The sequence below is a fragment of the Carcharodon carcharias genome, chromosome 3, assembly GCF_017639515.1.
Source record: "Carcharodon carcharias isolate sCarCar2 chromosome 3, sCarCar2.pri, whole genome shotgun sequence".
Taxonomy (NCBI): domain Eukaryota; kingdom Metazoa; phylum Chordata; class Chondrichthyes; order Lamniformes; family Lamnidae; genus Carcharodon; species Carcharodon carcharias.
The window spans coordinates 150,293,064-150,318,502 of NC_054469.1; the positions used below are offsets into that span (position 1 = coordinate 150,293,064).

The 25,439-nt window shown below is 40.3% G+C and overlaps 1 protein-coding gene across 1 annotated transcript in view; it reads left to right on the forward strand.

Annotated features, from left to right (window-relative positions):
- The window catches only part of chn2 (chimerin 2), a 383,216-nt gene that overhangs the window by 177,025 nt on the left and 180,752 nt on the right, over positions 1–25,439 (forward strand). The window contains exons 2-3 of the mRNA XM_041184893.1: positions 9,515–9,553; positions 22,629–22,684. Of these exons, the coding sequence (XP_041040827.1) occupies positions 9,515–9,553; positions 22,629–22,684 (95 nt within the window). The remainder of the gene's footprint in view (positions 1–9,514; positions 9,554–22,628; positions 22,685–25,439) is intronic.

Consider the following 25,439-nt stretch of genomic DNA (forward strand, 5'->3'; position numbering starts at 1 on the left):
GATTTTTAGTTGAGCTGGTTGGTGTGACTCCTCAAAATTACTTCTGGCTTCAGTTGTCATCCTTTTCCCTAGCCTACATAGATTGTCCAGCCTCTGATTGACAGCTGCAGCTTTCCCACCTATGGAATTTTCAAACTGTCAACTTACATTCTCATGAGTATTTGTATAAATGTTTCATAGTCCTCAGCTAATCAGATGTTCCAGGCTACTACAGAAATATGGGGATGCCTTGTCAGTGGACCCCAACTTTCCTGTAGAACCATTTTTGGCTGCTGTATAACCACAGTGTTATTGTCAGTCTTCTCTGTTTTAAATTTACCAAGACTACTTGCTGTGCTAGGCTGTAATCTGATGAGATGATTGTGTGAAGTGCGGACAATTTTCAGTCTAAAATGTGAAAGCCTTGTCTGATTTTAGCCAAAGGGGCAAGATCCTAAATTTTAGACACTTGGCATCACAGCATTTTCTTTAAGCACCTTTGGATGTTTTACTGCATTAAAGATGCAATAAAAATATAGGTTATTGTGATCTTCAGTTGTGGGTAACATAATTAAACTAACTAGACTTGTTAGAACTTTGAAATTAGGGATCTGATTTCCAGTGCTGGACAACACACTCACCTTTCTTCTCTGAGACTTGAGACTGACTGTACCTAAACTGATTAGGTAAAAATGTTCATTTTGTGGTCAGTCACATTTGGACAGCTTTAACTGCTCATAAATGCTTAGAACTTTCATCCAATGAAAGGATGCCTCAAGTGGAAATCCCATATTGATGCGGTGGAGGTTTTTCATCTGAAGTTTGTTAAAATAGATTGGGGAAAGATTTCCCTGGTGTGTTCGGTGTAGCAAATTCATGAACATTTTTAGAAAGAATGAATTTATGATTCTGCTATATCTAATGCACTGAAAAAAAACTTTATCCACTGTCCAGTGTTGGAGCAGTGTAAAGGATCATTTAATCTATGATGTACCTGATTATGAGCATTTGGTGCTAAAACTGCATATAAAATTGGAAAACATGTTCTATTCTTTATTCATTTGCCTTTTGATCAAAGCATACATCACAAGAAAGTAAGTTCCTATTCTATCTGATGTTTATCATAAAATAGCCTGCATTTTTTCCACACCATTTACCTGTTTGACTTTTGCTGCTTTTTAATTTCCACTTTAAATCTGTGGGAGACTCCCATTTGGCATTCATAGAAGTCACCTGATGTGAATTTCCTACTTCATAGCTCTAAACAGAACTAAGGGGAGGTGCAAATTGCTCTACCTATCCCACTGGGATGAAAATAACTCCCTAGCTGTTTATGTTTTCCCTTAGTTGTTGGAATTTGCATACGAGACAAATAGAAAAATTCTTACAAATGGAGTGAGATATTCTCTTCCTTGACATAATGGACAGTTGTTGCTGGGGGCACAAATTATTGGAAGGTAAGAAAGGATTACATATGCATATACATATATGCATATACTCTCACTATTTTTTGATTTTTTTAAATGTCTTAAAAATTGGGATGTTTTGAACTTAGTTCAGCATATATGCCAATATTATGTCCTTAGTAATAAAAATGAAGACAATTTAAATTTTTTTTATAAGACTTGACTATTGAACTAATAGCTGATTGGTGTTTTGAAGCATGGTCTGTTATGAAGGAAGCATGCATGCATTGTAAACAGGTAGTTTGGTTTAGCTTCATAATTATGAAAGTCTGAAGCAGCTTTGTTCCAGGTACAGATGTAAATATAAAAGCATTAAGTTAATAAATTAACTTTTTGCTATATTTGAAGAACTATTGCATTTAATGCACGGGTAGATATATTGATCATAATCTGTAGCAACAGTAAAGGAATTAAATCAGCATTGCTGAGCCTTACTTGGGTAAAGCACATGAAATATAGCAAGCAGTGATGCAGCATAAGAATTTGTCTTATGAGAGTTCTTTTTTTCATATGTAGAACATAAATATCATTTCCTGCCTCACCCTATATTAGCAACTTAACTGAACCTCTCTCCCATTTCTCTCATACCCTTTGCCCTCTAAATCTGCCGTTTTGTGGACCATTCCTCTCCTTGCCATGCACTCCCACCTGTAGTGGTAGAGCTGCTCTGGCCTTACTCTCTCTTACACATCCACCTCTCTCTCATTTATTTAAACAGCATCCGCAAACTTAACTTTACAACCAAACTTGGGATCATCCCTCTGAACTCTTGCATCATGGACTGAGTTTTTGTTCTGGGTTGGGACTCTGTCATTGGCCGCTTTTTGGGTCCTGACCCCACATCATGCCAGTGTCTAATGCCCAATGTGATTTTTGACCAGCTGGTCAATTAGTGGCCAGGGTACGTGCTTGCTGTCCACTTAAGGACGGCAAGTGGGTTCTTGAGGCTGGAAGCCAAAATAGGAGGTCTGGGTTGCCGATATAGATAGGAGAGAGAGGGCGTTTCAAAGATGGAGACGCCCTCTGAAGAATTTGTAACAAAAGTTAGACTTAAACTGCTGTTATAATGCTACAGCCAAGAGGGAGCCCTTCCAAAGGGCATCCTGAGGCAATAGCTATGGCCATCTCGCAGTCACAGGATGGGGTCGAGGGGGATTGTTAAAAATGTCAAATGAAGTGCTGGCCCCCTGGCCTGCCACTGGGAGGCCGCCCCCATTCATTAGCCAAGATTGCGCCTCAGCTGGGATTCTGACTGTGGATTGGTTAAGTCCAGTCAGTAGCTGCACTGTGCCCTGAATAGGCCATTTATGGGCCTTAATTGGCTAGTGGGCAGGTAGCCGCCACCCCCCCACCCCAAAACTATCCATTTTTAACTGACAGGAACATGCCAGCAAAACAACACACTGGTTGATTGGTTGATGCTGGGAAATTGCAGGCCCAGCTACCTCCATTCCCTGCGGCTGTTTGAAAATTTGGCTGCATATTTCAGCATTGTTTTCTTCATTCCCCTACCTATCCATCTGAGGGGGCAGACGGGGCCTCGGTTTAACATCTCACTCAAACGACAGCACCTCCAACAGTGCAGCACTCCCTCAGTACTGCACTGGAGATTCAACCTTGATTTTGCTGTTCAAGCCCGATGGGAAGGTTTGAACTTGGAACCTTGTGACTCAGGTGAGCGTGCTCCCGACTGAGTCATAGCTGACAGGATCTCTGTATGGGAATTTTCAGTCTCAACTCTGTTTCTGGAATTTCCAGGTCCCCTCCCTCCTGCTGCAACCATGTTCTCCTGCTCTCTACCCATTTCCCTGTAAATATTGTGGCCTCTGGAGCAAATAAGGGAGATAGCCCAGAAATTGCAAAATGAGCAAAACAAAATATTTTGTGTGAGCAGTCAATAGCAAATTGAACATGGTACAGACAAGAGTGAAATGCTGCACAGTAGAAGGAAAACCGGTCAAGACCCCTACTCTGTAAGTGGTGCTGAAACACAAGAAAGAGGCAGGGTATGCATGCTGACAAGGGCAGCATTTATTGCCAATTGCCCTTCAGAAGGCGGTGGTGAGCCATCTTCTAGACCCACTGCAGTCTGTCCAGTGAAGATGCACCATAGTGATGTTAAGGAGGAAATTCCAGGATTTTGATGCAGTGATGATGAAGGAATGACAATGTATTTCAAAATCAGGATTGTGTGTGTGAATTGGATGGAAACTTGGAGGTGGTCATGTTCCCATGCTCCTGTTACCCTTATTCTTCTAAGTGGCAGAAGTTACAGGTATGGGAGGTGCTGTCAAAAAAACCTTGGCGAGTTGCTGCAGTGCACCTTGTGATATACTGCTCCCACTGTATACTGGTTCTGGAGGAAGTGAATGTTTAGGATGGTGAATGGGTTGCCAATCATACAAACTATTCTGTCCAGGGTGATGTCTAACTGCACTTATTCAGGGAAGGAGAGAACATTCCATCACACTCTTGACACATTCCTTGTCAATGGTAGGAAATCTTAAGGGAGTCAGGAGGTACATTACTTACCACAGAATACCCAGCTCCTGACCTCCTCTGGTAGGCATAATATTTATGTGGCCGGTTCAGTTAAGTTCCTAAGGTGTTGATGCTGGGGAGTTTGGTGAGGCAGTGCCGTTGAATGTAGAGGGAGGTGGTTAGAGTTCTCTCTTGTTGTGATGGTCATTCCTTAGCTCTTGTGTGACATGAGTGTTACTTGCCACATGTTAGCCCAAGCTTGAATTTTGTCTAGGTTTTGCTGCGTGAGACCACAGACTGCTTCAGTATCTGAGGAGTTGCGAACGGTAGTGAACAGCATGCAATCACCAGCAAAAAACCCTCCCTTCTGACCTTATGAAGGGAAGGTCATTAATGAAGAAGCCGAAGATGGCTGGATCTAGGAAACTTCCCTAACAAACTCCTGCAGCAATGTCTTGGGACTGAGACAGTTGTCTTCCAACAATCGCAACCATCTTCCTTTGTGCTTGTTACTTCTCAGTAAATGGAGAGTTTTCCCTCTGATTCCCATTGTCTTCAATTTTACTAGGATCCCTGAATGCTCAGCATATCTAAACAATGCAGAGCAAAAATCAAGAAAGCCAACATATAGTTAAACTATAAAGCTAAAACAGTGAATATTACTCAATGGAAGTTGTATTCACATTGTGGATTTCTTTGGTCAGAATGCACCTTGAATACTTGTCCATTTCTGGTCAACCCAGAAATAATTGACATTCATGACGTTCAAATTGTGCACAAAAGAACCCTGAAGTTGATTCCTCATGTCATGTGTTAAAGTTGTAAAAAAGAGAAAAACTTGCATTTTTATAGAACCTTTCACAATCTCAGGATGTCCCAAGCGTTTTACAGCCAATTAAGTACTTTTGAATTGTAGTCACTTCTGTAATGTAGGAAACATGACAGTCAATAAACATGAGGCCTCAACAAACAGCAATGTGTTAATGACCATTTAATCCATTTTTAATCTCTCTGCTCTCTCCTTTGGAATAGTGCCATGAAACCTTTTGTGCCTACCCAGGGAGAACAGACAGAGTCTTGGTTTAATGTCTCACCTGAAAGATGGCACCTTCAAAAGTACAGTCCTCCATCAGGGCTGCACTGAAGTGTCAGCCTACATTCTGGTGCTCAGCTGTCTTGTGTGGGAGTTCAACCCACAACCTTTTGACTTCGAAGTGAGAGTGCTACCAACTGAGCCGCAGCTGAAACGCTAGGGAATGACTTGAGTAACTTGCACTTTTCAGCTAGAAAAGAAGATGGCTGGGAGGTATTCTTATAGAGGTTTATAAGATAATAATTATGGCATATAAAAAGATAATCCATAATATGATTTATTATCAAAAGTAGGAGTTTGACAAGGGAGCACAGATTAAATGCATAGAAATTAACTTCAGTATTGATATCAGGAGACGATTCCTCACACTGAATGATCAACACTTTGATTTGACTTCTGGGCAGAATTTTGAAGGTGAATACCCGTAATCTTTTCAGAACCAATTATGTGCAACAATTGAGAGAGCATTAGGTTATTTTGGATGGGCCAAATGTCAATCCTCATCTGTAAGTATCTTGTGAAATGTATTGTAGAAATAGATGAGGGATCTACTCAGGTTGATTTACGAAAAGTTGAGCACAATTTGAATCTTAAATGTACCTTTTGTTAAATATCTATCTATGGGAAGTAACTATCATGTTACATTGGGTTTAAATAGCTTGCATTCGCCAGGCTTACAGGGAATACACATTAAGGCCCGGTATTGAAGGGTAACTTCAAATATATTTTGATTGCAAAGCAAGTAGAAGCTACTTTGTGTGGAAACCTATAAACAAAAGTAAAGTGCTTGGTAGCACATTGAAATGGACAGTTATCTTTTGTCTTGTAGAAGTTCAGGTTATTCTAACATCAAGTTGATTTTTGCATTTTTTGTTTTTGTATATCGCAAGTTTGAGTACAGGAGGTATTCACACACCAGCAAGCAAACTCTATATTTTAAATTCTGCTGATGTTTAATAGCTTGATGAAATCAAGAGAGGGAAATATTTGTACTGTGCTTAATTTCAAATTTTATAGTTTGACAAGTAACTTCAATTGGGAAGGTTTGAGTTAATTGGTCCTCCTGGTCTGAGAGTGACCTAGTACTGTGCAGAGCTGTTCTCCTTATTGGTTGTATTCCTTTGGCTAACTGGAATATTGCCATTGATCACAGCAAAGACCTCAATTTCTGGATAACAAGCAATTATGTCAAGAGCGTTGTTACTCTGATTTTGGCTGAGCGGGCTATTGGATTGTCTTGTAATATGGTTCAAATCCTTCGTTGTATATAATTTGGATCATCTATTAGATCCTGTCCTGATGTTACAATTATACTGATATTGTTTGTAGTCATCAAGAAGTGACTAACTATTGACTGTTTATCCGTAAAGGTAAATATTGTTTCCATATTTGGTGAAAATGTTTACCATACTTCCAGAAAACAAATTTTGTGGCCAAATTTTTAGGTGGCGTGTGTTCTGATAAATTGCTTTTGTCGAAACCGAGTTGCCCAGAACAAAATAGCCACTTTTTAAAGCATAGAAAAATCTATGAATTGTGTACTTAATCCATTTGCAACACCCTTGCTGAAAAATCATTGAAAATAGATGACTATTTTTATTTCAATGTGATCTCCGTAATATGGCATTTGTCTCCAAATTTATGGTCTATGCTGATGCTCTCCCCATTCAGTGTTGTGAATCTTTGGATATATGTTATATAATATTATATATTTAAGGCTGGAATAGAAGACTTTTGGTGTCTCGGAGTTAGGGATATGGGGAATGGATGAGAAAATAGAGTTGAAGCCCAAGATCAGTCACAATTGTATTGAATGGCTGAGCAGGCTCGACAGACTGTATGGTCTACTCCTGCTCCTATCTCTTTTATTATTGTAGTGAAAGAGTAGCTGAAATTCTTGGTTTATTTTTTGCCACACCCAGGAGCTTCGGTCAACTTTCTACCTTCGTCAAGCACTTTGAGGAATTCTAATTCAAGGCTAGAACAGATATTTATACAAATTTCCCAGAGAGCTATTTCCCTTATTCAGCTTTCTTTCCACTTCAGTTGCCAAAGGTTTACCATAGTAATCTGAATTAGTTCCAACCTTAAGTGAATCAAAATTGAGAATAGAAACATCAAATATGCCTGTGTGCCAATGTATTGCACATTTCCTTCCCTCTTACAGTCGAAATATTATTCAGCTATTCAGTTGATAAAGCTGAATTGACCTTTTTAAATGGATCCAATGGACTTCTGCCCAAGCCTATTAACATTCTGAATGCTGTCGATGAACTAATTCATCTAGGGCCCCCTGGGCTAGAGGACATACATTCAATTGTTGGGAACCTTCATGACCAATTAGTTGTTTCAAATGTCATTGAACTACTATCAAATTAGTCTGCTGAGTCTGTGTTCCTTGATAGGCCGAAAAAAATCAGCCTTGGAGGCCATTTTTCCAGCACTTGTTTATTTTTTCAACAGCATCTTTCTCCCAACTTCAAAGTGGAGGGATAGAGCAGAATAATAAGATGGAAAAGTCAGTGATTTAACATTTTTTTTTAAGGGGTTGGAAGTTAGAAAAGGCAGATGAACTAGCGGAGAGAAATTGAAAAAATAAGATTTTGAAAAGTTTAAAATTGGACACCAGAGAATGGAAAAGAAGTGAAGACAAAACTGATGCTAGAAGAGCACAAATAAATGTCAGTTTTTTAATTGTTTTAGGGTTGCCTTAACACTTTTCATGATCTTTGGCAGCTTTAATATTTGTATGAATTTTCAGCACCACAGTCAACTAAATGCGATATACAACTGCTTGGCTGAGGGTGGGCAGAAATTTCTTTGCACATGCTGTCAGTCAAAAGGATAAAGCAAGTTTCTAATTTAAATGGGAACATACAAGATTTAAATTTTGTGGGTGTGGTAGCTCTGGTTAGTTCAAATATGATGAAAAGTTGGCAAATAAAATGGGAGAATTTTTAAAAAATTGAACCTATTTTAATCTCTGTAGATAGACTTGTGCAACTAGAAAAAAATGCATTCTCTTCTGTTTATTAAGATACATTATGAAATAAGAGATATTTAAAATATAAATCAGCAGGTTGGATTATTATTTTTAAAAATGTATATTGAATTAATAAGGCAATGATTTGAAATGCTGTTCATTTTAGGAGTCTTCAGATGAGGCCAGGTTAGAGGATGGGGAATACATGTAGCAGGGTGCACCAACATAATTCCATCCCTATTTTTAGGCCATATAGGTTGTCCTTTTTCTGTAATTATTTATAATTAAATGGCAAAACTTACAGCAATGTAGGAGGCAGTATGGACATAAGAATTCATAATGGAGAAAAGTGTATACAGAAGTAAGATGTATAATAATTTGTAAAAATAAATCATGTGCACTGGAAGTAGAATAAAGGTAAGTTAGAGCTATAAGAGCTTTAATTTGAATGCTCCTGAGTTTCGACATTAATGTTCACAGTTACCTGACTTCAATGTGTTCTGAAGTGAAAGGATGTACTCACTGCAAAAGCATTGCAACTATAATGTAAAGGGCTCTGAACATGGTGTCAGGGCCCGATCTCAATGAAGTGGAGTTATAACACTCTGAAGAAGAGAGTGTCACTTTGCTTTTTATGGAATCAGTTTGGACCTTCATATCCAAGTTTTGCTCCAAATTGTATTGTTGCAATGTGGTTTTGGCTTTATAATAATGCTAAACTTGTAGCATTTGAATGACAGATTCAGCAGACTTCGCATACAAATTCTGTGGCTCTTTCACAACAATTAATAGAGTACAAATAAGGAAAACTAGTAACAAGAGATAAAACTAACATACCAAAAACGATATTTTCTGAACAGAAACTGTACAAATACAATATGCTTTAGGTTCCAGTACAAGGAGATACTTGTTGTTCTCCCAAAGGACTGCACAAACCTTAATTATAATTTGTTAGTTTTAGCCAGAAAATGGATACCACTTGAAGCAAATTTAAAACCCTGCTAAGTGTCAATTTATGGTTGTGTTTGTGTGCAAGATTAAGGAATTAATGGTTTAAGTTTGAAATAGAACAAGCTTGTCAAATAGAGGTTCGACTTAAAATGATGCTTAAACCCCATTTTGAAAAGTATTATCTCAATCCAAAGTATGCAAGCAATGTATGTTGTTAAGAGACTTATTATTTCTTATTATATTATAACTTAGATGTGTATTATTTACAAATATGATTTAATTACCTGTAATTTTGATTGTATTCTTAGAATCATTTTGATTATACTATGAAATAGATAAATCTAGAAGAAAAATATTAATTCATTTAGGATACCTGTGTATATTCATATATTTTGATGATTTTACTGAGAGTCTAACTCTTTGTGTTGGTGTGTACATGAAATATATGTAAATCACACAATTACATAAAATGCACAGTTTGTACATATGAAAGAATCATAGAATATTGAAGAAAATATGGTCTAATCTTTTTAACAGGTAAATTTCTATTTTCTTTTCTAGATGCCGAAGAGTATCAACCACCAATATGGAAATCCTATTGTAAGTTAAAATCTGACTGTGAAATACATAATGATATATATGTTTCTATACAAAAGTAAGTTATAATAATGCATTCGATGTTAAATTGCATCAGCAATGTGATTATTTTCCCCTCCATTTTAATGTCAAATTAGCAATGTAGGCTTTAATTTTATTTTAATTAGGTCCTTAAGGACAAATTAACAGATGTACTTGACAATAAAAGAGAGCATTAATTTGTCTAAAATGGTGTTTTAGTAATGTAATGCCCCATTTATACTGCACAACTGCATAATAGAAGGCTGCTGCTGCTCTGAATTCATTCCATTTATATTATGGGGAATTTTCGGAGCTCTGGAAATAGCATTGAAGCAATTAAAATTAGCAACTGCCTTTAATTTTATTTAATTAATCCTTTTTCATCCCTATTCTCTCATATTACTGGTCTATTTGGCCTCATGACAACATTTGCTGGTGAGAGGGGTGGATCAATACATTTCAACACCTGCTTGTTAATTTGTCTAAATGATGTCTGTCCTAATACAAGATCACATGCACAGTTTTTCAAAAATCACAATGAAGACTTCAATTACTCGCCAGTGGAACTTCTCCTATTTGTACAGGGGAACAATGTGAAAACCAGTGAAAGAGCTGAGCTCATCTACGCAAGAAAAAATTGGTGGCCAATGGCAACCAATGTTGTGGTTGTTACCATTTGTCACCAAAAACAATTTGTCACTTGAACTCCCTTGGAAACCACCTCACGTGGTGGCTGCCACTGCCCTTGGAGGCTCCAGACTGAATTGTTAAGATCTGAAATCTGGTTTCCTGCTAGCACCCACCCTCCGTTCAAACCCCAAACATCATTTTTCACAAAATCCTCAATCTCAGATACTTCCATAGCTTTGTTTCACCTTGCCTCTGTAGTTTCCTCCAGCTTCATGATCCAATGTGTACCATTGACAGTCCTGACACACTCCATTATTTATGACAAAGCCCTCTGCCACTTATTGTGCTCCATTGCAGCAATCCAATTCCTATCCTGTTATTCATCTGCAAATTCTCTCCACTTCCTGCAGAGTGAACTCCAATTCTACAGTAAATTGCTTTGGGACATTTTTTGCATGAAATTTACTATGTAAATGCAAATTGTTTTTATAATTAGGGTTGAAATTCAGTGGTTATTAATCACTTGTAAAATGGCAGATCCATGGCTTAGGAAACCAGGTGAAGTGGATACTTCCCTTTTATCTATTGGCTCTGGTTCATCTCCAGCCGAGATAGGATGAAAGTCTCTGTTTGCTGGCTGTAAGGGTTCCATGTGAAAGGATTTTGGGAACGCTCAATTCAGGAGATGAACATGCAGTTCAAAACTATTCCTAATTTGGCGCTAATTGGAAATTTTGGTTCCAAGCTAGATATTTTCCTGGGTTCAAATCATTCAGTGCTCCAATAACTTATAATCGGCTGTTTACCTTATAGCGCACTCTTTAGTTATGCAATAGTGACCTAGGGACTATGACAATGAAATACAGGCGATACTGTAACCTTGCACTTTCTCTTTCAAGCATTATCTCTGCCTTCAGGAAGGCTTACTGAAAAATACTACTGAGATGAGGCCAACTGGTTTGATTTCCACACAATGTTGGACTGAAGACAATACAGTTTCTATTAAAATTCAGTCTACTTTATAAAATTTTTGTGACAGTGTTAGCCATGCCCATTTAGTTGGATTCTTGCTCCAAGTTAGAGTTTATGGTTTCAAGTCCCACTCCAGAGACCTGAGCACAAAAATCAAGGCTGACTTGCTGGTGCAGTAGTGAGGAAGTGTTGCACTGTCAGAGGTGCCATCTTTCAGATGAAAATTTAAACGTATGCCCCACTTGCTCTGTCAGGCAAATGTAAAAGATCCCATGACACTATTTCGAAGAAGAGCAGCAGCGCTTGTTTGCAACACAAGTGGGTTGCTCATATTTCTGATTTCTCCCCTCGGAGATCACACCCAACAGTTTAATTGTGATGTGTAATTTAATCCTGTCTGCTGCTGGGTAATTGAGTCTCTGCAATGTGTAATTTGATCCAGTCATTATCAGGCAGGCTGCAAAGCTCGTGGTGCTTAGCACTGTTGCTTTCAGAGAACTACCTGGGCTCTCATTCCTAGTTTAGGAGCACTCAGTGTTCACACTCCTGAGTTCAGATAGGAAAGGGTGAGGTATGGAGGGATTTCAAAATGAGAAGGAGAATTTTAAAGTTGAGATGTTGCTGCATGGACCGCAAGACAGTGTAGGTTAGTGAGCTGGGTGGGGGATGGGGATGATGGGGGAATATGCCTTGCAGCGAGTTAGGATTAGGGCAGCAGAGTTTTAGATGAGCTCAGACTCACTGAGGATTGAATTTGAGAGCTTGACCATGAGAACATTGGAATTGTCAAGTCTAGAAAATACCACATAACGCGATGTACTGCATGTTGATAGGAACACAGATACACATTTTTCCCAAAGGAGAATAACCCCAATTTCTCTAGTCTCCTCACATAACTAAAAATTTACATACAAACATTAAATAGGAGCGGAAGTCGACCCCACATTCCCATTTACCCCCGACAACTTTTGATTCCCTTGCCTAACAAGAATCTATCTACCTCTGCCTTAAAAATATTCAATGACCCCGCTTCCACTGCCTTTTGAGGCAGAGAGTTCCAAACCCTCTGAGAGAAAAAAATTCATCTCACCTTTGCTCTATAAAGGCGACCCCTAACTTTGAAACAGTGCCTCCTAGTTCTGGACTCACTCACAATAGGCAACTCCCTTTCCATGTCCACCTTGTCAAGACCATTCAGGATCTTATATTCTTCAATCAAATCACCCCTCACTCTTCTAATCTCAAGAGGAAACAAGCCCAACCTGCCCAGCCTATCCTCATAAGTCAACCCGCTCATTCCAGGCATTCTTATTACCTTCTAGTAGATATTCTCTGCACCCTTTCTAAGGTCTTGACCTTCTTCCCAAAATGTGGTGTCTTGATCAAAATGTGGTGTCCTGAATTTGGAATGATTCCTTGCAAGGCATATCAGCTGTCCTCCTCTACATACACATTGTTGTGGGGTTGAGCTCGAAGACCGAAATGCCCCCACTAAAGGAGCTTTACTTTGCACATACAAATTCTGTACCAGAGCTAGCAATATTCATTGCTGATGACAGGTGCCTAAAATGAAACATGATTCATTGTTAAACACTTTAATGAGTGAAAAACTTCAAAAGGAAAAAAAATTGAGGTTTAGACAAAAACTGATCCTGTGACAGTTTAAGGCCTTTCCAGTATATGGAGAAACATAATGATTGATACAGCTGGTGTCTGGAATGCCTAATGTTTGAATTATTCTATCAGGAAATTCCTTCAATTATTAGAATGTTGCAAACTTTTTTCACAAAAACAATGTCCAACTGTGTTTAATTTTAATCAATTCTTTTCATCACCCCATTTACAATAAATTACAACCTTTTTAATCTTCCTGGATGGGGTTGAATAAGTACTCATATTTTGAATTGGAGTAAAATACATTCTATCCTATGCTCTTTGACTGTTGTGGAATATTGCTGGTGCTGCATTTAAAGCATATATTAGGACTTGCTGTGAAGACTGTACTTGTCTGGCCAATTTTTCATTCTTCCCTCGATTGCATTATATTTCATCCAGCAATTTAACTGAGAAATAAGCAACCTGCTTCCCTTCACTGGAAAACCTAAACATCTGTCAAAACTTGTAATTTAGCTTAAATTGCTCTTTTGAGCTGGGAACCCATTGCTGTTCATCTGTGGTAACCAAGCTATTCCTTAACAGCTGTTGTGATGTCCAATTGAAGTGGCAATTACTAGGACACAACAGTAATTGATTAACCATTTTACACGCAAACATCTTTCTGTGAACATGGGGGGAACTCTTACTTCCAAAAACAGATGAGTATGGATTGGCTGGGATGAAATATGTTAAAAATCTGAAACCTGACTCCAACCCACCCACTTCTGGTTTTAATAAAGGCGTGACGAAGGGAGGGCAGGCAATCAAGCACCTCACAGGAGGCAGGTTGGTCATTTAAATATTATTATGATGCAGCATACCTCTGAATTTACCACAAGCATAATGGTGAAATTGACAGCACATTGGGAAGCCATCTCCAACCCACTGACTTCCGCATTTAACTGTGATGCGTTAGCCTGAGTGTGAGAAAACCTCTTGGGAGAGGTGGGTTATCAGTTTCAATATATTTATAAGCCCATTAAGGTATTAACATGAGTTTTGGGATTTAACTGCGGACGCCTGGGTTTCCTGGGCTTTTGGTTTTCACCAGTGAAAGCAAGGTGAGAAAATAGTGGTAATTGAGGGGGTTGAAGAAATGATAGGCAAATATTCCAATAAATATTGAAATCTTACAGCTACTTTATTATCTAATTGTGTGAAAGGGTTCATAGTACTTGTGCTGAGAAGTTACTTTCCCTATTTTGGAGGTTTGTACATCTGATCTTCATTTTGCAATTGTGAACTATCACATCAGCATGGTTGCCACATATACTGATTTATTTTGGACCTTAGGTGAGGGGCTAAGATAAACAGCAGCAGGTGCACCACCAATAGCAGAAACAGCAACAGTTTTCTCCTTGTGGACCTGCCACTCCACAAGACAGAGAGCATAAGCTGAGAAATGTAGCCTGCAGGAGGCGATACTGCAACCACAAGGTGTACAAGAGCTTGAGCTTCCTGGCCATGTCAGAATAACAGTACATGAGGAATCTCAGGAGTTTGTGACAGGTGGTGGTAGACATTTGCAACTTACTGGAAGAAGTCATGCTGTCAAGTGGACTGGGTGGCCACACGTTTCCAGTGTCCTCAACTTCTTTGCCGTTGATTCCTTCCAGGCTCTGCTGGAGATATTTACAGGATCTAGTAGTTGGTAGTCTACAGGACAGGTGACTGATGCCATGTTTGTCAGGGCAAACAATTATGCATACTTAGTCACTCAGGATGCCAGTCAGAATGAGCAAATGTTTGGGTGTGTAGCTTTGATTGGCTTTCCACAGATAGGGAGCACGACTGACTGCACACATGTGGCAACTAAAGCACTGTCAAATCACCAAGATCATTATCTGTTGCAAGAGATTCCACTCCATCTATGTGCGGTTGGTGTCCGACCACAGAAAGACGTTTATGCAGGTGTGTGCACAAGATTCCCAGTCAGCTCTTATGGTGCTTTCGTCCTGCAGCAGCCCACGGTCCAGAATCATTTTGCACCTCGAAGTAGACTTGCTGGCTGGTTGCTTGGAGACCAAGTTTATCAACATAAAATGTGGCTGATGATAAAAATAAGGAACTCAGCCAGTGATGCTAAGGAGCAATACATGGAAAGCCATACAATAATTAAACATGTCACTGAACCAGCTGCCTCAACAGATCTGCAAGATCAATACCTAGCAGCTACGGTCTCCAGAATGGTCATGGTGTGTTGCACTCTTCACAACATTGTGCAACAGCAAAATTTAGATTTTCAGGAGGAGCGAGTTGTAGAGCACAGAACCTGTTCAGAGGAGGAGGAGGAATGGGAAGCAACCTGTGCAGCAAGAGCAGTGATGCACATTGCTGCATGGATGCCCTCATTATTGCGTGGTTAGGTTCCCTGAATGCACCCATGTGACATCCATTCCACTGCCCCCTCCACCCACCCCTCCCCCAAAACGAAGCAGTCCTGCAAACAACCATGCATTCCTTTCAAAGACCCTCATTGTTCAGCATTAATTCTTGTTTTAACATTCATCACAAGTAGGAAGGACACTGGACAGGCAGCAATCAAAAATAGGCAAAGTGGGAGTGAGGTATGAACAAATAATTTTAATGTGATGAGAAAGTCACACAGAAACTTACCAGTTTACCATTGTGATGTGCTGGAGTAGGCTTGTGAAGGCAAAGTGAGGGGGGGTTGATGTGATACAAACGTCAGGAAGTAGTTGAATGTGCCACTGTACTCTCCTGCTCTGCCAAGCTTAGGTTAGGAAACTGTTTTCAACATTAAATCCAAGAGCATGGCACTTCACTCCTGCTGCTCATCTCCAAAACAATCTCCTGCCGCAACTGTCATCTTTGCAGTGCCCCATTAAATACAGGAGTTGAAATCCATTCAAGTGGATCATCATCACACCTACTCAACCCAATTGGCCGGGAGATCTCCAAGTCTGATGTAAATGCAGTGGCTGCGTTTAAAAGCCACTGACAAATGCTCTGAGCTTACTTCTGGGTTTCCCACATGCTACCAAACACCCCACCTTGTTTGCAGCGCAGGAGGTTATCTGTTTAATGCCACATTCATGTGGTTCCTACCTACTTCTGTGAATTAAGTGGGTTAACTTCCACAGAAGTGATTCAGGTTAGACAAAAAAAATTAGCTTATGTTTCTTGCAATAATATAATTCCAACAATTCATTTGATTTTTTTGAGAGAATTGTTGGAGTTTAGGAGTCCTTTTTCACAAAAAAGATGAAAACTATAAAAATATGATAGTGATTTCTGAAATAAAGGTGAAGTCATTGCCTCTCTTACAACATGGTGATGCTACATCATGCTGGCGGTGTGAATCCTTAGGAGGCTGTGCTGCCTGCATTCTGGCTGCTGACTGAGAATTCCATAATGTGTCTTCTCATTCTTCCATTAATTGAATTGGGTGGTGTAAAAAAAAAATGAAGCAAAACAAATTGGGAAAACTCTCTGTGGGGGTCTGTTCTTTATCAGAGAGTAGGGAGCAGTTTATTATCTTAGTCATGTTCCAACTCTTTTCGATAACAGATAATTATTGTTACAGATGACGTTAGAATCTTGCATTTGCCTTCTAAAATAGATACAAAACATTTCCTTTAACTGCTTATTGTTCTCAGTCTTGTTGACAAACTGCATCATATCCATGCTGAATTGTCCTCATGTTAATGAGATCCCAATCTCAACTAGTGTTTCAAGATAATGTAAAATATTTCCCTGAGGCTGGGACAGAATAATCAGAGGGTTAGACGATGTATTGTTGATGCAGAGCAGGACTGGCAGGCATTTGGGATGAAATTGTTTATTTGCACTTATGGCGGTAGAATGGGGTGGGTGACAATGGATGAATTGATAGAACAAAGAGAAAATTACATTGGAAATATTTTATTTATTTACAGCTCATTATTTTAGTGAATTGTGAACAATTTCAGTCAAATTAAGCAAATACATATTTAAACTAGTTTACTAGCTTCAATTTCTTTCAGTTGTGAATTCTCATGGGGGTCAGCTGACCCCCATGAGAATTCTTGGTCTTGGAACATGACCAAGATAATAAACTGCTCCCTACTCTCTGATAAAGAGCAGACCTCCACAGAGAGTTTTTCCAATTTGTTTTGCTTCCTTTTCTACACCACACAATTCAGTTAATGGAAGAATGAGAAGGCACATTATGGAATTCTCAGTCAACAGCTAGAATGCAGGCAGCACAGTCTCCTAAAGATTCACACTGACAGCATGATGTAGCATCACCATGTTGTAAGAGAGACAATGACTTCACCTTTATTTCAGAAATCACTATCATATTTTTTATAGTTTTCATCTTTTTTGTGAAAAAGGACTCCTAAACTCCAACAATTCTCTCAAAAAAATCAAATGAATTGTTGGAATTTATATTATTGCAAGAAACATAAGCTAATCAATTTTTTTGTCTAACCTGAATGAGATAAGTCTTGTCATAATGGCTGCCTTATAATCTCTATTCGATTATAAGATCTGACTGAAGCTTGATGGCCCTTTAAAATTGGCAAAATCACTGTTCGCTCCATGAAAGTAAACAAAAACAAAAGTTGAATCTGAACGCTGCACCATATTATCCCTTTTCCCACTTTGTACATAGGGTGGAATGGTCCCAGAAATCAGCAAAGTCCAATGTTGGGCGGGAAAAGCAGTGTTTGATCCGCCAATGACAGCGGTGGCTTTTTTTGCTGTATTGTGTGGCACTTTGTTTCAAAAATGCAGAGGCACGGGTTTCACGTCAGATTGCTGGCAGTTCAGTCTCTGATTCGCCCACTCTGCTGTGACCTCAGGCCTTCAGTAATCCGGGCAGCATATTTAAAGGGAGCCCCTGCACAGAGCTAGCACTCTCTAAGGGATCAAAAGCTGCTGGAAAGTCATGGCTGCCAAAGGCAGGAAGCATACTGCCTCCAAATTTAGTGACGGTTCCCTCAAGCGCCTACTGGACACTGTGGAGGCCTGCCACAAAGTCCTCTACCCAACTCTGGACAATCCAGCATGTGAGTTGGTGGCAGCGGTGGTCAGTGCCAATGTCTTGCAAAAGAGGACAGTCACCCAGTGCTGAAGGAGGATGAATGATCTTTTCCGTTCCACCATGGTAAGTCACTTTTTTCATCACACTTAATTTTTACACTCATAAACCCATCACACGTCCACAGGGATCTCATTCACTGCCAGTTCAAGGGACATCACCATTCACTCTCTCACACACACCTTTATTTGCTCGACAGATCATGCCCTCATTCCATCCATGGCACCACTCACCACCCACACTTGCCTTGCATCCTTCTTATCTGGCCTGGCAGGTGTCCTGTTTACATTCTCTCCATTTCTACTCATGCAGGACAAAGCTGACACACAATAAAAGGGAGAAGTCGCAGACTGGTGGAGGAATGCCCAATATCAAGGTCCTCATAGACTTTGAAGAAAAAGCCGTCTAGCTGGCTGGCGACGACCTGGACTATTCCTGTGCTGACAGTGAGGTCAGTGATGCTCAACCAAGTGAGGATCCAGCAGTGCAACATCCATCTGACAGCCATGCGGTGAGCGAGTTCCCCTGTTCCGCAGTCCCTTGCATGCACTAATTAAGTCTCCTTGCTTTTGCAGGCACACCTGAGAAGCAGCCGAGGAAGACCACAAGCCAGAGCCTTGACTCAAGCCCTGAAGACACTTTGGAAGAGGAATCTGATGATACCCATCACAGCGCTCACCTGCACCCTCCACCAGCGCAGAGACACAAACCTCAGTGGCTCTTGATCTAGAGTAGCCTCAGCGTCACAATCTAGTGAGCACATTGCACTGTCTGATCCACAGCAGGAGGCGGCAAGGTCTTCCTAGGTTTTCGGCACTTGGAAGACCAGAAATATGCTGAGCCCGAGTCAGATGAGAAGCCCCTGAACTTGGTCATACCTCAATTGCTGGAGCTGCATAGGCAAGTTTGGGAACATCAGGAAGGGATTTCCACCACACTCCACGATGGAGGAGCCAGTCCGCCTTCAGTCTGAGGTGATAGCGTCGGCATGCCGATGCACCGAGGTCAACACAGGTAGAATGCTAGCTGCCATGGAGACCTTGGTCCAGGACATTAGTCCTGCACAGCTGCAGGAACTGCACTCCATCACTGAGACACTTGCAGGCATCTATCAGTGTCAATGCAAGAGGGTGGCAGGACATCTCAAGCTCACTCCAGCTGCCCCTTCCTCTCAAGGAGTCAGCCAGGGCACACCATAGGGATCAGCAGGTGCACACCCTGGGGTCATTACCCCAGGTGACTCCGGGAGTGTCTAGCCTATCCGAGTCCTCTCTCCCTGTGAACCCAGCAGCTGTAGCTCCAGCTCCACAGGCCGAGGAGGGTGCCACTGCCATACAGCAGGACCCCGAGAGAAGTCCGGGGCCCTCCAGGTCTCAGCCCTCCAGTGGACACCGCCAAGGTCATCGCAGACAACAGGATGTAGCAGTTAGCAGGCCACCTTCACCTCTGCTGTGGATGTTGGGAGAGCACCAAACAGCAGGGTTAGAAAGGTCAAAAAGATTTCACAACGAGGGCACGGGTGTTATTCACTTGTTCTTAATGTTGACCGTTGTAAATACACTCTCAAGAATGTTTCCTTGTCAATGGCTGTTTGTTATATTGAGCAATACTCATGTCAATCAGATGTGAAACCTCGTTTCATGCACAAAACAAAGGCTGCTGTCACAGTCCAGAGCCTCCCCACTGTGCAGAGTGTAACCTTTTAAGCACAGTGATTACCCGGCTTCAAAGTCATTCTCCAGATTAGTGATGCGTGCACCTCCATATGGCTTCTTTTGCTGCAAGAATCTCATACCCAAGCGTCACTGGGTTCTGTGATGTTCTCGTGTGCTCTCAGCACCTTTTGGGCGGGGCTGCCCCATCCATCTCAACGCCATTCCTGACAGATGAAGGTGCTGAAGGAAACAGCTGAAGGAAAAGCCTGCCAAAGGAGCAAGTTGTCTTAAAGTCCATGTGGCAACTATTTCTCAGCATTGTCGCGATGATTTGAGCCTCTTCATAGAGCATATGTGCGCCACCCAGATGCAAAGTAAAGATCTCAGGAGTGTCCTCACTGCATCTTGTCATCATCCTCCTGGAATCTTGTGGCTGTGAGGGCTTCATGACTATGTCTGCCTCATTTGGCCAGCGCAGTGGCTTTATCGCCTGCACCCTTGCCATCCAGGAGCTCATCACTCTTATCCCCTTTGATGTCATCCAAACTGGAGGAGATGTGCAGCTCTTATCACAGTTTCTTTATGGTGCAGAAGGAGGGCATTCGACCCATTGAGTCTGCACTGGCTCTGAAAGAGTATTCCACCTAGTCCCAGCCCCTTGCCTTATCCCCGTAAACTTGCACATTCTCTCTTTCAATTCTCTTTTGAATAACTTGATCAAACCTGCCTCCACCACCCTTTCAGGAAGTTTGTTCCAGACTCTGACTATCCTCTGGGTGAAAATATGTTTCCTCGCATCACATTTACTCCCTTTGCCAAATATTTTGAATCTGTGCCCTTTAGTTCTCTTGAGTGGGAACAGTTTCTCTCTACTTACCCTGTCCATACCCCTCAGGATCTTGAATACCTCTCTCAAGTCTCCGTTCAGCCACCTTTTCTCCAAAGAAAAGAGTCCCAGTCTCTCCAATCTATCCTCATAGCTACAGTTCATTATCCCTGGAATCATTCTTGTGAACCCCCTCTGTGCTCTCTCCAAAGTCTTTGCCCAGAGGTTATGTTCTCCTCCTTCCCCCTTTGCACTGTCCTCCTTGCCCCAGCACCAAAAAGCAGCCAAAAATAAACTGCTGCAGAGACTCGCCTGTGCCACCCATGCCCCCCGCCCACCCACCCACCCACACACAAATCCACAGAGCCCCTGGGATCATTGCGAGTGCCGTGCAAAGGTGTGTGCACTCACCTCTGAGTTCTTGAAGTTGGAGCCGCCAGGTTCACACCTTTTAAAGGCACTTGTAAATCACGCTGATATGGGATTTAAATTTGACGGGGGGATGATTTTGGCACGTGGCCACAATAATTAGATGCTAATTTATTACAATTAACTCCATGACATTTGACGGTGGGAAACATGGCCCGTCATTGAAGGGGAGGGGACAGTCAAGTCCTGGGTTTACGTCGTTGGAAAATGCAACTAGGGCCTTCTTGCAAGAAACTCCAATCTCGCAACCAAACACGTCCGCTTCAAACGGGGTGGAAAATCCTGGCCATAGTGTTTCATTTTTAAAAATATCTGCAGTTAAAATATGTATTTGCCAACTTTAAAATTATTAGGAGCTGATTTTATCATTACTATTTATGCATATGTATATAATTTCACTGCTGATAAGGTGTAGGGAAAATCTTGCCGCAAATTTCTTTCTTTTTTTAAATTCCGTTTACCCTCTTAAATTCCTAGAGTGGCAAAGAATGCTGCTAGGGTGTGTGGAAGATGATTTGTCTGTCCATATTTATTTATTTAGGTATTTTCTTGCTTCTTCCTACTGTTTGTGAAAAATAGCTAGGCTTTGCTTAGTATATAGGGTATCAGTGGTTGGGGATCACCATGGCTGGTTAATTACAGGAATTGTAATAAGTCAACATACTGTTCATCTGAAAATAGCTCTATATTGATATCCTTTGTTGATGATTATTTTAAGCATCAAGCTAAAAACGTGGATTCAGCTTTTTCTTTCAGATGCTGACCAGCCTGTTGTGCATTTCTAGCATTCTCAGTATTTATTTCGGATTTCAAAGATTCCAATTTTTTCATACACAAATGTCATACTTTGCTTCTTTAAATTGAAAGGTGCATGCAAGCACCTTATATAAAGCATGCAGGTGTTGCTAGTTTTTGGATCAAAGGATTGAGAGCTATTGATTTGAAAATGTCCATTCTATTTAGGCATTCAAACAGGAAAAATTGAACTAGTACAGAAGCTTTCATTCCATAACACTAGCTCAGTGATGCATACCCATTGTATACCATGACAATGTTTTTTGTTTAGCTTTTCCCTATCTCTGTAATCTCCTCCAACCCCACAACCCTCCAAAATATCTGCACTCCTCTGACTCTGGTCTCTTGTACATTCCCAATTATAATTGTTTCACCATTGGTGGCCATGCTTTCAGTTGCTTAGGCCTTAGGCTTTCAAATTCCCTCCCTACACCTCTCTGTTTCTCTTTCTCGCTTTTCTCCTTTAAGATAATCCTGAAAACCTACCTCCTTGACCAAGCTTTTGGTGATCTGACCTAATATCTCTTTAACTGGCTTGGTGTTTGTTTGTTTTGTACTTTGTTTTAAAGTGTGCCTGTGAAGCACCTTGCATTGTTTCAGTATGTTAAAGCCACTATATAAATATGTTATTGTTGTTTAGTACCATTATTTCCTGTTGCAGCGGTTTGTCATAAGAGGGTACAGAACTGGATTCACTTGTATAAGTGATCCCAGGTTGGTATAAATTTGAAAATGCAATAATCTGAGCATTCTAAATGGCTGCAAATTGAAGGTTGGGGGTGGGGGGGGGGGGGGGGGGGGGGGGGGGGTGGGGGGGGGTTGGTGGGCGTGTGGGTCACTTTCAGTCTAGAAAGGTTCAAAATTAATGTACAATATAATATTTCTTCGTACATGGTGCTGTAAAGATTAAAATCTGCATAATTATGGAATAAAAACATCTAGATCAGCAATGTGGGATTCAGATGTTTAGCTCCAGTGATGTTCTGGATACTGTACTTCATTGGTGTATTTAATGTGCTAACATTACTTTGTTCTGTTTTTGGACAGTGTATCAGTTACAGCAGGAAGCCCCACGTCCGAAGAGAATTATTTGTCCTCGAGAGGTCAGTTGGAAACTAGACTGGAGTAAAGTGACAAAACAGTTTTGAGCTTTGCTCAGCACAAAATGTTTTGATTTTGCTGTTGATGGCCAAGAAAGTCCCTGCGTGTTGTGTGATCACCAGTATGTTGAAATGGAAAGCAATTTTGTCAAATTGCCAGGTTCCCAACTGAAATAATCTTCTGAATCAAAGCGGCAGTGAATTTGGTGCTGTAAAACAATAAGTATCAGTGATTTAAGCATTTCATTGCCCAACCATGGGTTTATAATAGTGTGAAAGACTTTCATAATTAATTTCCCGATGAGCAATTTTAGACCAGTATGATTCTTATTAGCCTGAATATCATGTGGTTTGTTTGATGTTGGTAAAAACAGATACTTGCAATGTAACACTTGCTTTTCTGGCACACTTTTCATCCAAAATGAAATGAAATAGCATTTCACTAAATAGTTGTAGACCCAATGCTGTGCTAATAATTTAAATCGCACTTCTGTTTTCTATTCTTTAGTTTCTTTAGTTTGTTAACTATCCATTAGCTCTAATGCTGTGATAATTGTGCTGATTTGCATCAGCATCCTTTCAGTAGTATGATTATATTGCTGCTGTCTGCAGGAGTATTTCATTAACATTCTGAATATGAATTGTGTAAAATTGCAAAAGAGCAAATTAAAATATGAACAAATTTTCATAGAGAACGCTCTTTTGTTTTATTTTTAAACAAGGTGCTGTGCATCGGTCCTGTGTCATCTAGACATTCAGTTTAATGGAGTTTGACTGCATAGTCTCAAATTTACAAGGCTGCTGGTGGCAGGTTGAGAATTTAAGATATTTAGATTTGTGTAGCCAATCTCATGTACTTTTCTTTGCCAAAGACGAGAGTTTTATCAGAAGTACCGAAGTTATATAAATTGACCCCACGTCTGGTTTTGTGTTTTTCTCACTGGCCCTGCCCTTCAATTCCTACCATACCTTTATAAAATAAACTTATGGTTATTGCACTTCTAAATAAATATTATATGAATACGAGTTGTTGTTATAGGCTTCTAAACTCTGACTTTCACAATGAAAATTTTTTCTAAGATTCAGTTTTTTTTTGCACGAGCATTCCTACTGAATTTTGCTAAATGCACTGTTTTGTAGAGGCTTGACTTTTGCTTGCCAATAGTTTACCAAAGCTCATTCGCGTGCAGCAAAGTGCTGAGGATGGAAATTCTTTCTGGGGGTTCCAAAAGAAAATCCAACACGTTCAGAACTCTGTGGCCTGCATTCTGTCTCGTTCGCCCATCATATCCTTCCTTGTTAAGCTACTTTGGGCCCCTAACCACATTAAATTTAAAATCCTTACTTTTGTTTATGAATCCCTCCATAGTCTCAAGCTATCCTATCTCTGCCTTCTCTTCTACTTTATTATAACATAAATGCTCTTTGGTGTACAACTCAAGCTTTTACATGCATCATCATCCCATCGTTAATAGAAGAACCTTCAGTCACCATTGACATGACATTTTTTGGAATTCTCTGTTTAATGACCGCCTCCCCCCCCCCAAAATGTGATTTTCTAGACCTAATTTTAATCAATTTTAAAGCCTAAATTTAACCAAGCTTTTGGTCACCTATCCTAACTCTTGAACGAGCAATTAATGTTCTATATTCTTTCTATCAATATTTTTCCTTCTCTCTATCCCCTTCTCTAGTTCCCACTGTAAAGCTTTTGGGATATTTTCTACTTTAAAGGTGCCATATACAAGCCAGTTGTTGTGAGTAAAACTTAAATACAAAGAAACAATTCAGTTAATCTATCAGATTAGAAGCAAGTATCCTTCAGGACTGTTATTCAAATGGTGTGAAGTATAATCATTTCAATATACATTATTTGCTTTTATAATTGTAGTTACCTACTCTATTAACAATATGAAACCTTTTGAAAGAAATTTCTGTGGCAGTTGCCATCTGGTGGATTTCCCACAGCATTGCACTTGGACTTTCTAATGCAGTAAATCCGGAGAACGTTTTAGAATTATTGTGCTAACATATAATTGCATTTCTAATTTCAAGATTTATCAGTGAAAATTGGTAGCTCACTGGGAAATACATGCTAAGATTGTTTTATTTTAGTAGGAGAGAATGACCACCTATAACCTACTGTATAGAAACACATTAAACCAGCGGGTAATCTTTTATTTATTGAATTTTGAATAACCTTGAATGCAAAAGTTAATTGTTTTTTCACCCACCTTTGTGAAGTTATTTACTAATAAGACCATAAGACATAGGAGCAGAAATTAAGCCATTCGGCCTAATCGAGTCTGCTCCGCCATTCAATCATGGCTGATGAGTTTCTCAACCCCATTCTCCCACCTTCTCCCCGTAACCTTTGATCCCCTTACCAATCAAGAACCTATCTATCTCAGTCTTAAATACACTCAATCACCTGGCCTCCACAGCCTTCTGTGGCAATGAATTCCATAGATTCACCACCGTCTGGCTAAAGAAATTTATCCTCATCTCTTTTCTAAAAGGTCTTCCCTTTATTCTGAGGCTGTACCCTCAGGCCCTAGTCTCTCCTACTAATGGAAACATCTTCCCCACGTCCACTCTATCCAAGCCTTTCAGTATTCTGTAAGTTTCAATCAGCTCCCCCCTCATCCTTCTAAACTCCATCGAGTATAGACCCAGAATCCTCAAACGGTCCTCATATGTTAAGCCTTTCATTCCTGGGATTATTCTCGTGAACCTCCTCTGGATCTCCTCCAGGGCC